At 37.3% G+C, this 12,480-nt stretch overlaps 1 protein-coding gene across 1 annotated transcript in view; it reads left to right on the top strand.

Annotated features, from left to right (window-relative positions):
• LOC127623211 (serine/threonine-protein phosphatase 6 regulatory subunit 2-like) overlaps positions 1-12,480 on the top strand; it is a 33,236-nt gene that overhangs the window by 14,215 nt on the left and 6,541 nt on the right. The window contains exons 4-17 of the mRNA XM_052097541.1: positions 861-1,047; positions 1,133-1,270; positions 1,345-1,410; positions 1,750-1,862; positions 2,029-2,142; positions 2,236-2,362; positions 4,508-4,660; positions 7,030-7,248; positions 7,488-7,552; positions 7,640-7,761; positions 8,844-8,929; positions 9,314-9,411; positions 12,256-12,307; positions 12,395-12,480. The exon at positions 12,395-12,480 is cut by the window's right edge and continues 42 nt beyond it. Coding sequence (XP_051953501.1) covers positions 861-1,047; positions 1,133-1,270; positions 1,345-1,410; positions 1,750-1,862; positions 2,029-2,142; positions 2,236-2,362; positions 4,508-4,660; positions 7,030-7,248; positions 7,488-7,552; positions 7,640-7,761; positions 8,844-8,929; positions 9,314-9,411; positions 12,256-12,307; positions 12,395-12,480 — 1,626 coding nt within the window. The remainder of the gene's footprint in view (positions 1-860; positions 1,048-1,132; positions 1,271-1,344; positions 1,411-1,749; positions 1,863-2,028; positions 2,143-2,235; positions 2,363-4,507; positions 4,661-7,029; positions 7,249-7,487; positions 7,553-7,639; positions 7,762-8,843; positions 8,930-9,313; positions 9,412-12,255; positions 12,308-12,394) is intronic.

Raw genomic sequence — 12,480 nt, 5'->3', positions numbered from 1 at the left:
GATAATTTGGCCAATTTGAGATTATCTGACAGGCAGATTAATTCAACCGATTTTTGGCCTTTTTAAGATTATCAGTCAAGCCGATCAATCAAGTGAAATCTGTCCATTTTCAAATGATCAGGTATTCAAGTTAATTTACAGATTTTGAGATTATCAGTCAGGTTCATTAATCAACCGATATTTGGTCACTTTGAGGTTATCCCATAGGCCAATTCATTGATATTTGGCCATCTTGAGACTGTCTGATCTTTTTGATTGTTTTTCGAGCACAAGATAGTCCAATTCATTATCCAACCATTTTCAGATTATCTTCTATATCGATTAATCAATTGATCCTGGCCATATTAACATAATCAGCCAAGCAGATTAAACAACCGATATCTGTCTATTTTCAGTTGATCGGAAAGTCCAAGGAATTTACTGTTCTGTGGGCCGTTTTGACATTTTCGACCAGGCCAGTTCATTGATATTTGGCCATTTTGAGATTATCTTTTTGGCCGATCAATCAGCCAATGTTTTTGCCATTTTAACATCATCGGTCAAACAACCGATATCTGTCCATTTTCAGATTATCCGACAGTCAAAGAAATGTACCGTTTGTTTTGGCAATTTTAAGATTATCTGCCATTTAATCAACATGGTTCATTTTGAGGATAATGCATTCATTTAATTTTGAGTAAATATTATGTCAAATAATTTTTAATTTGGTTTTAATGTTGTGCATGTCTCATTTCCTATAATTAGTTGACATATTTATGTATAAATAACACTATATTACCAGTAACTGCATTATATTGGCCATCTTCAATGGCCATTGAACCAAATGTGCCAATGGCCGTCTCTCACTACAACTCACGCAGGTATGCTAATACAGCATGTGAGTTGTTAACATGCGACGTCTCCCTCATCAACAATAAAGTGGGCGGAGATGAGTCTCTGTTGCACATACTGTACAGCTTCCTAGAGCAGACGCCCCCCGTGAACCCTTTACTGGCATCATTCTTCAGTAAGACTGTCGGCAACCTCATCAGCCGCCAGACAGAGCAGGTGTGTAAATATCTCTTGTTTTACTTGAAAATATTCTGTATATTTCAAAATCATCCTCATCTTGATTTTTAATGTTATTCATCAGGTGATCGGTTTCCTGAAGAAAAAGCAGGACTTCATTGGACTGGTGCTGAAACACATGGACACGTCAGCCATGATGGATCTTCTGCTGCGTCTGATTAGCAGTGTGGAGCCCATTTCGCTCAGAAAGGAAGTGCTAACTGTGAGCGGACACTACAAGCTGTTTTATTTCTATGTGTGTATCTATTTGTTTTGATCGATATCCTCTGTTTTCAGTGGCTGAATGATGAGAAGCTGATGCAGAGGCTCATTGCGCTGATACACCCTCAGAATGAAGATGAGGTCAGTGATTTCAACAGCAAGTGACGGCTGTGGCTCAGGTGGTAGAGCGGGTCGGTCACTAATCGTAGGGTCGGTGGTTCGATTCCTGGCCCACATGACTCCACATGCCGAAGTGTCCTTGGGCAAGACACTGAACCCCAAGTTGCTCCCAATGGCAGGCTAATGCCTTGCATGCCAGCTCTGCCACCATTGTGTGTATGAATGGGTGAATGAGACACAGTGTTATGCATGTAGGTATTTGAATACCGCTAAGGTTAAAAAGGCCCTATAAAAGTGCAGACCATTTATAAATAGAGCGAAAAGAACATTCTTTGAAGTGTTGTGTTTGTGCGTTCACAGAGGCAGTCGAATGCATCTCAGACCCTGAGTGACATCATCCGCCTGAGCAGAGATCAAGCCAGTCTGATGCAGGAGACATCAGAGCCTGACCCTCTGCTCACAACACTAGAGATGTAAGTGTGAAGATCAGATACTTCAGGGATTGTCTGGGTTCAGAAGGAAACTGTGGTGGATGACTTTGCTTGTCAGTCAGATCTGATCACGATCACGTCTGGGTGGTTCTTGGCCTGAATAAAGCAGCATTGTGGACCAGACTGTGTTTGTGCCTGTGTGTCTTAGGCAGCAGACCATAGAGGCCCTGTTAAAGAACATGTTTGGTGGAGAGAAAAGTGATGCCTGCATTATCTACGGAACGCAGGTGTTGCTCACATTGTTGGAGACTCGGAGAGCAGGGTCAGTAACAGACTTTCAACACTTTCCAATTTCATTGCACAGACATTCACTGTTACTGACGTTTGTGTGTGTGTGTGTGTCTGTGTGCAACAGCATTGAGCAGGTGACAGACCCGTGTTCTCAGGCACCGGAAAAGTCTTACACTGTAAACAACAGCATATTAATGGGAATCCAGCCACATTTAAAGAACTTCCATCACCTCCTGCTTAACCCACCCAAGGTTGGTCTGCTCCTCCAGTTTTATCATAATTAGAGGTCAACCGATAGTAGATTTTGCCTGTACCGATAACTAAGGTGGTGGAAAAGGCTGATAACCGATTAATCGGCGATAGTTAGTTTATTGTTCAACCAAAATCCCAAGAATAAATGAGGTTAAATGAAGAATGAGGTTTATTATTATTCACAAGATATGAAGTTGGAGACACAATGTATGTGCTGACGGGACAAGCATTTTTCTTTGCATGCCCTTGCTTCAATTTAGAACACTTAGAACACACTAGAACAATTTATCTAATCAAAATAACTAAATATGCATTTAAGTGCATGACCGATATATCGGTCTACCTCTAATCATTATTTTTTAAAGATAACATGAAATCAAATTTGACCCGGACCTTTTTGTAGTAATAATAATAAAAGTATGTGTATATATATATATATATATATATATATATATATATATATATATATATACACAGTATCTCACAAAAGTGAGTACACCCCTCACATTTTTGTAAATATTTGATTATATCTTTTCATGTGACAACACTGAAGAAATGACACTTTGCTACAATGTAAGTAGTGAGTGTACAGCTTGTATAACAGTGTAAATTTGCTGTCCCCTCAAAATAACTCAACACACAACCATTAATGTCTAAACCGCTGGCAACAAAAGTGAGTACACCCCTAAGTGAAAATGTCCAAATTGGGCCCAAAGTGTCAATATTTTGTGTGTCCACCATTATTTTCCAGCACTGCTTTAACCCTCTTGGGCATGGAGTTCACCAGAGCTTCACAGGTTGCCACTGGAGTCCTCTTCCATGACGACATCACAGAGCTGGTGGATGTTAGAGACCTTTTGCTCCTCCACCTTCCATTTGAGGATGCCCCACAGATGCTCAATAGGGTTTAGGTCTGGAGACTTGCTTGGCCAGTCCATCACCTTCACCCTCAGCTTCTTTAGCAAGGCAGTGGTCATCTTGGAGGTGTGTTTGGGGTCGTTATCATGCTGGAATACTGCCCTGCAGCCCAGTCTCCGAAGGGAGGGGATCATGCTCTGCTTCAGTATGTCACAGTACATGTTAGCATTCATGGTTCCCTCAATGAACTGTTGCTCCCCAGTGCCGGCAGCACTCATGCAACCCCAGACCATGACACTCCCACCACCATGCTTGACTGTAGGCAAGACAAACTTGTCTTTGTACTCACCTGGTTGCTGCCACACACGCTTGACACCATCTGAACCAAGTAAGTTTATCTTGGTCTCATCAGACAACAGGACATGGTTCCAGTAATCCATGTCTGATTGTCTTCAGCAAACTGTTTGCAGGCTTTCTTGTGCATCATCTTTAGAAGAGGCTTCCTTCTGGGACGACCAATTTGATGCAGTGTGCGGCAAATGGTCTGAGCACTGACAGGCTGACCCCCCCACCCCTTCAACCTCTGCAGCAATGCTGGCAGCACTCATACGTCTATTTCCCAAAGACAACCTCTGGATATGATGCTGAGCACGTGCACTCAACTTCTATGGTCGACCATGGCGAGGCCTGTTCTGAGTGGAACCTGTCCTGTTAAACTGCTGTATGGTCTTGGCCACCGTGCTGCAGCTCAGTGTCAGGGTCTTGGCCATCTTCTTATAGCCTAGGCCATCTTTATGTAGAGCAACAATTCTTTTTTTCAGATCCTCAGAGATTTATTTGCCATGAGGTGCCATATTGAACTTCCAGTGACCAGTTTGAGGGAGTGTGAGAGCGATGACACCAAATTTAACACACCTGCTCCCCATTCACACCTGAGACCTTGTAACACTAACGAGTCACATGACACCGGGGAGGGAAAATGGCTAATTGGGCCCAATTTGGACATTTTCACTTAGGGGTGTACTCACTTTTGTTGCCAGCGGTTTAGACATTAATGGTTGTGTGTTGAGTTATTTTGAGGGGACAGCAAATGTATATATATATATATTTGGTTGCTTAGGAGACCTGTCTGGAGTCACTCAGCATGCCCTGGATTCTAAGTTGTGACTCCAGGTGTGGTAGGAAAATACATGACATTGAGGACTTTGATGCATTGCGAATACTGTTTCATATTGTCTTTAAATACTCTACTGAACATGTTTACTGTATTTGTGCTTCTGACTCAGAAATGTGTGATGTTGACCACAATGGGTGTTTTGGAGGAGCCGTTTGGCAATGCCCGACTGCATGCTTGCAGACTGATGGCTGCTCTGCTGTACACTAGAGCTCCAAGAATCCACCACGAGCTCTGCCGACTGAACATGATCAACCTGCTACTGGTGAGAGTCAATCTTAAACTTACAATGAATAAAGAAACACGTAAGAGTCAAACTAAGAATACATTTTTTAAACCGGGTATATTTTTCTTGCCACAACTTGCTTTGACTTGTGAAAAGCACCATAAATATAAAACCGAAACTGGAAAATTTACTTTTTAAAAATAATGTTTCACCTTTTTTGTTTTATTATTTCATATTATTTTTCATATTGATCAAATCATAAATCACATTATAAATTATTTGTATATAATGTATTATTATTATTATTATGTACCCTTACACAAGATTACCGTACATATCAAATCGCATGTGTGTTCATTTTTAAATATTGAAGAAAAAAATTAGGGCTGCCAGTCAATTAAAATGCATTAATTTATTTAATTATTTTAATTATTATTTATTAGATGATATTCAGATTATATAATTGAGTTAATCAAATATATGAATATTTGCTGAGTAAGGCATTAAAATGGTCTTTTTACATATTGAATCAATAATAAGCTAAATAAATGATGTTTAGTTAATTTACAGATTTTTGGACATTTTGAGATTATCATTAATCAAGGTTCATTAATTAACTAATATTTGGCCGTTTTTATAGTATCTGACAAGCCAATGAATTTATGGATATTTGGACATTTTGAATCATTTTACTGACAGGTTGATTAATTGGACAATATTAAGCTGTTTTGAGAGTATCGGAAAGTCCAATTAATTAACAGATCTTTGGCCATTTTCGGATGATCTTTTTGGCCGATCAATCAACCAATATTTTAATATCATTCTTCAAGCCTATTAAACATTTTCAGATTATCAGACAGTCAAAGGAATTCACCGTTTGTTTTTGGCAATTTTAAGATTATCTGCCATTAATCAACATGGTTCATTTAGAGGATAATGCATTCATTTAATATTTAAATATTATGGAGTTAATTCTGAGTAAATATGATTTGACTTTAATTTTGTGCAAGTCAATAATGATCAAAATAATTATATGTATATATATATATATTATAATTATCTGATTATCCAGTTATCTGAGTTACTGTAGACTTTGTCAGTTCAAACCTGTCTGGCCATTCTCCGTTGAACTATCCCATCAACAAGACATTTCCATCCACAGAACTGCCGCTCATGGGATGTTTTTTGTTTTTGGCATCATTCTGAGTAAATTCTAGAGACTGTTGTGTGTGAAAATCCCAGAAATACTCAAACCAGCCCGTCTGGTACCAACACTCATGGCTGGCTTGATCTCCCCATTCTGATGGTTGATGTGAACATTAACTGAAGCTCATGACCCGTATATGCATGATTTTATGGTGCTGTTTTGGCGGCACAAGGGGGGACCTACACAGTATTAGGGAAGTGGTTTTAATGTTGTGGCTGATCGTGTGTGTGTGTGTGTGTGTGTGTGTGTGTGTGTGTGTGTGTGTACTATAACAAATTTTTAACTTATGTTGCATTATTTTTTTAAGAATGTTTGTTATTGGGTAATTATTGTTATTATTTTTATGTTTATTTGTGAATACATATAATGCTGCTTTCTAAGGCAGTAACTACTGCCCAGGTTGAAATTTAGCTTTACGCTAAAACAGTTACAGTACATGTATTGTGAATTGTCCCTGAACAAATAAATAAAATAAATAAACTATATAAATAAATGCAATTAATTAAATATATCAATATTTGCTAAGAGTGGCCCCCAAAAGAAATATAATAAAATTGTATTATTGTTATATATATATATATATATATATATATATATATATATATATATATATATATATATATATATATATATATAATTATTTTGATTATTGAATCAATAATAATACTATATCTATATTTATATGCTGTCATAAATATTATTAATATTATTATTGATATACTCTTGATAAGTGTATATATAATAAATATAACAATAATATTATTTTATTACCTTTCAAAGCAATATTGATATATCCGATTAATTTGATGGAAAATATATATATATATACACACACACACACACACACACACACACACACACACACACACATGAATATGTCTTAAGAACATTTTTAACATATATATTTTTTTATTTAAATATGTAATAAAAATATAAATAATTATATACAGTGTATATATTTTATTTTTTATATTGTTCTCTTATTTTTATTATATTAAATTATTTGGATTATTATTGATTCCATTTAAATAAGATCATTATTATGTGTAATTTATTTTATAGAGTTATTCGCATTGGCAGCCATACTGAGCAGATGTTATAGACAGACGCTTCTATTTCTTTTAACAGTTATTAGTGTGAGATCAAGTTTATTTATTTATTTTTAATATTGAAATGTCTGTTTCTCTCTCTGTGTCTATAGGACTTGTTTTTTAAATTCTCCTGGAATAACTTCCTACACGTGCAAGTGGAACAGTGTGTCTCCGCCATCTTTAACCAGAACACGCCACTGAACAGATCAATGCAGGACAGTCCAGATGCGACTCAAATTCAGCTGGAAAACACACGCTCAGACACGCCCCAGCCCAGTGAGGCAGACACACAAAACTCAGACAGATTCACACGCTACCTGATAAAGCATGTAAGCATGTGTGTGTGCGTACTCATGCATCAGTGTACAGTGGGCAAAACCATATAAGAAAAATAAATAAAATAAAGTCTCATGTTTGTTTGTTTTTGTGAAGGTGCATCATTCAGTTTGTTTGGCTGTTGTTTTTTTATTAATAATACATTTTTATTAATTTTTTATTAATAATAAAAAAACAAATGTACAATACAGTAATGCACATACTTTATTGAGGTATAATTGTCTGTGTGCAGCTGATAAAGGACTGCAGGCTGGTTCAGAGGATTTTGGATGCTTGGGAAGAAAACGACAAAACACAGTAAGGGCAAATTTAAACATCACTGAGCTGAAAAGTGTGTATTGGATGGCATGTACAGTAATGTAAGCATCTGTGTGTGTGTTGTAGAGAGGCAGGAGGCATGAGACAAGGGTATATGGGTCACCTGACCCGTATTGCAAACACAGTGGTGCAGAGCACAGAGAAAGAACAGGACAAAGAACAGACCCAAATCACACAACTTTTAAAAGGTATGTGACGCAGTGATTGTGTTTGTGTTTGTGTGGTTATACCTTTTTAAAGGGACAGTTCAGCCAAAAATGAACATCTGTCATTATCTACTCACCCTCGTGTTGTTCCAAACCTGTCTGAGTGTCCGTTAGACCATCTCTGTCACGCCTCAGTCACCAAACACGATTTCATTGAATGGGAAAAGATATTATGAAAGCAAACGTTGACTTAAGCTGTGTACACACTGCCAGAGACTTTGTCGCTGCAGGTCGCCAGTGGCTGGCGGTGAAGTCGCTAGTGGGCGTTCTCACTACTGGTTGCCTAGTAACGTTTATAAATGACATTCACGGATGTCATTCCATTGCTCTTGACAGCAAATCGCTTTTCTTGGCGCTAAAAGCAAACATTTTGGAGGGAAACGACTCAATATAAATGGAATAAGTACATAAAATGCTTTATATCAAAGATGAACGAGAAACAAGGCGTGCTGTTTGCCATAGCGGCTGTTTATCTGCTGGCTAGCATAAGCGCCGGTCTGTCTGGGTCCACAAAACCATTAAATCTCTGAGTCAGCACGGCGAGTACCACCGGCTGGTGCAAGAGCTGCGGCTGGATATACCATATCCATATCATAGAGCACTGGAAAATTGCTAACAACAAGAATTAGCCTTTCATCCATCTTTCCGTTACTGCGGGAGCTGAGAGAGAGAGAGAGAGAGAAGGATCACGTGAGCTCTCCCGTCTTCTCTCCTATTGGCTGTCGCTTCCGTTAGTCACTCTTCATTTGAATAAAGTTGAACTTGTCTCAACTTTTTCGCGTCGCTGGACACGCCCACATCTAGTCGCCAATGGTCGCGACAGCTCGTGTCGCCGGAAGTCGCTGTGCTCTCATTGAAAATGAATGGTACAGAGTCGCTGTCGCGCGTGATGTCGCTGGCAGTGTGTACGCAGCTTGAGGCTAATATTCTGCCTAAGATCTCTGTTTGATGGAAGAAAGAAAGCCATATGGGTTTGGAACGGCACGAGTGTGAGTAAGTGATGACAGATGTTCATTTTTGGGGGAATGCCTCTTTAACAAATGTGTTTTGTTTGTGTGTGATAGAGTTGCCAGAGGACTATAAAGTACGCTGGGAACATTTTGTGAACGAAACACTAGCCGAAACTAACAAGAAGAATACGGCAGACCTGGTGAGATTTTACACACAAATACACACGGGCAAAACTGTCTCCAAGCAGAGTTCTTGTCATAAACGAAATCGATTACGGGACGAAATAGATGCATCCTAACGATAAGTAAACGTTTTTCTTAAAGCATACTGTTGATGAGAAAAAAATTATCCTGCAAGATATAAACAGAAGAAGAAATATCTAGAGAAACGACGATGGTTCATCTAAGCACAGTGACTAAAACGTATTTTAACTAGACAGGAAACAGCAGTTCTGTCTGCTTATCTCAAGAAAAATAAATAGGATATAGTTCATTATATGAAGAGAATACATTTGTTGATTCAACCATTTTAATATTATTTATAATGCATGTCTTTGTGCATGTGTTGTGTTCCCGTTACACAGGTGTTCTCAGATTATCATCTTCAGCAGATGACGGCGAACTTTGTCGATCAGTTTGGACTGAATGATGATGAATTCGGGGAGCATGACGGCAGCATCGGGTGAGTCCTGTGCAGAAGTTTGCATTTGCACATTTATATTTAATGTTTACATTGATTAATTTAAGAATTAGGTTTGTTATGATTAAATAATTATACATAGTTATCTTTAAATATAAAAAAAACGATATATATATATATATATATATATATATATATATATATATATATATATATAAAATATTCAGATGATTAAAATGCATTACATTCTTGTAGCAGAAGAGTTCATCATTAATAAGACAATATAAAAAGTGGCTTTATAATACAATGTATTGTTTACTACCATATTATTGATCATAAGTCAATCATTGACACACAGTTCACAGTAATCCATTACACAAGTGAATTTGTCAATCAGTTGGAGATTTATTAAAAAGTGCAAATAGGGGATTTATAGACATAAATTTACACTTATGTATTACAAACTTGGCAAGAAAAATAAACAGATTAATCAGAAAATATTAACTTAAGTTATCAAAACTGTGAAAAACAAATAAAACGTATTTTATAAAGCAAAGAAAAACTAGTTAAAATAGAGGTACGTACAAACAAACAACATTTTCTCCAAAATACTACAGCGGGGACACATTCCCAAAAAGGTGAGGGGCAGATTCATCTACAGCATTACAGAAGGAGCAAAGTGGATCTATTTCAGGGAGCATGTTTCTTCAATAAAGATTGACGGGGTAAAAACGGTGTAACAGTGGAAAGGACACCTCCTTAACCTTGTTGGTAATTAAATATTTGTGAGGTAAAGACCGTACGACCTACGTCAGATGGATGCTTGTGTCGCATCTTGGGTGTGTTGCTTCATAAAAATAAAATGTTTAGGTCACTGTGTCGAGTTGAATATAGTTTAATACTCAATCTTTAAACACATCTTGAGATCTCTTAGTTCGCATTTGCGCTCCATCAAGTGTTTTGAACGCAAGAACGTAACGCATGTTTGTTGTTCTGCCTACTGAAGTAGACTGAATAAACTGTGCGTTGCTCATACAGCTGAAGTTTCACTTACTGCCCTCTGGAGTAAACAGGTGGTACTACAAGCTTGAATTTCTCAGGAAAGCAGTGCGATTAATTGCGTTAATTTTTTTAATGCATTATTTATTGTTAAATCGACAGCCGTAATATAGATATATAATATATAGAAGGTTCAATGTGTAGAAATTAAGCAATTTAATGCATTTTGTAATGTAAAAAGTGCAAAATCAGGCAGGTTTTAGTTAAGGATGTGCACGAGTAATTGACCAGGTAGTCGACTATTAAAAATGGTACTCGAATAGCGCATTTACCTGACGGGGACAGTGCTGAATTTTAGTGTACTTATACTGTAGAAAATATGAAGCAGCACAAGAAACTCTGAAGCTTATCAGACCATTATTTTACATTATACATGTTCTAAAAAGTCAACATTCACCACTTGTTTTTCTGACAAAGAACATGCAAAATGATAGAAATGTGAGTTTATATACATGTATGTGCATTACCCTAATGCCGTCAGTATTGGTTTCTATGTAAGCTCCAGGTGAGTGCAGATGTTTTTACTGTTAATTAAAAAATTATAATTATAATATTTTTTTATGAATGCATATTGTTTATTTCATTAGTTTTTTCCCCATAAAGAAAAGCATAGATTGTTGAAGTTTGCTTGTTTTGAAACCGTTCTTGGTAACGTTTGTGATTAAAACATTTTTAATATAAATTTCACATACCTTTCATACTTGTTGTTGTTATTATTACACGGCTCTCTGTAATACTCGATTCTGATTGGTCAATGGTGCCATCTAGTGGTCTGATATTGCTCAGTAACAACCGCACATCCACGTATCAGACCGGCCATCCGGGTATTGCGAGCCATCGGATCACTGTGCGATCTTTACAAGTGAACTAATACAATTATTGTAACTCAAGTAGTCTTGTAATAAGCTGGATAATGAACATGTCATTAATTGACTTCATTAATTACAAAAGAAACACCAACAGAACGCCAACACATCCCAGAGGTGGATTTCAGCTGTTCAGCGATTTCTTTCTTTTCACATTATCACATAATTTCAATGCAAATCAATATTTTATGTTCATGTATATATGTTTATTTGGTTAGTAGCTGTGTAATGTATCCGCATCATGTCAGGCTTTAAGAATAACAACCTGCTGACTGTACATTATCCCTTACATATTCGCTTTAATTTCATTTGAGTAATGAAAATGCTCATCCTTCGTTTTAATAACACTTTTTATTCACATTTGGTGCGTCTTACACACATGCATGATGTCCAGCAGTTCATTAATTCACATGTTTTAAAAGGAAAGTTTACCCAAAAATGAAAGTTCCGTCATCATTTACTCACCCTCAGGTTGTTTCAAACCGCTATGACTTCAGTGGAACACAAAACGAGTGTTGCAAATGCTGATTTCCATACAAAAGCAGTTGCTGGTGTGTCAGATGTGGTTTGATGTTATTGACGTGTCACCATATTTAATATGAGCGCATGAGTTTACAGTTGATTTGATTTGAGAGTGAATTAACAGCTCAAATTTCAGTCTGCTCATCACATTAAGTGATCGTATGCCTTGAGACGGCTTGCAATATTGCGCACGAGTCACATGGACGACTTTTCTAACACTTTTAGGTGCTTTTTAGGCTTTAATGGGAGTCAACTGCTACTGTATGGAAATCAGCGATCGCAACATTATTTAAAATGTCTCCTTTTGATATTAGAAGAAAGAACAGGGTTGGAACGACATGAGGGTGAGTAAATAATTACAGACTTAACATTTTTGCCAAACTTCTACTTTAACAGGTTATGCTATAGTCAAGTTTCTGCATCTCTGTTTTTCATTCAGCGCCACGTTTGATCGAATCACAGAGATCAACTTTAACCTTGTGGATGAGGGGGTGAGTCCTGATTAATACTGTTTCTGTGTTTGTGTTAACCTCATTGAAGCTTCCTGTCTCACTCTATGAATATCTTCCATCTCTCAGGCCAGCTCTGGACTCTTTGAGACTCGCACAAAGGAGAGAATTCGGCAATTTGATGAAGCTGAGGAGGAAGAAGATATTTGGGAGGA

This window comes from Xyrauchen texanus, chromosome 29, assembly GCF_025860055.1.
Source record: "Xyrauchen texanus isolate HMW12.3.18 chromosome 29, RBS_HiC_50CHRs, whole genome shotgun sequence".
Lineage (NCBI taxonomy): Eukaryota > Metazoa > Chordata > Actinopteri > Cypriniformes > Catostomidae > Xyrauchen > Xyrauchen texanus.
Note: the sequence above shows the minus strand (reverse complement) of the source record. Positions and strands in the feature narration are given on the sequence as shown.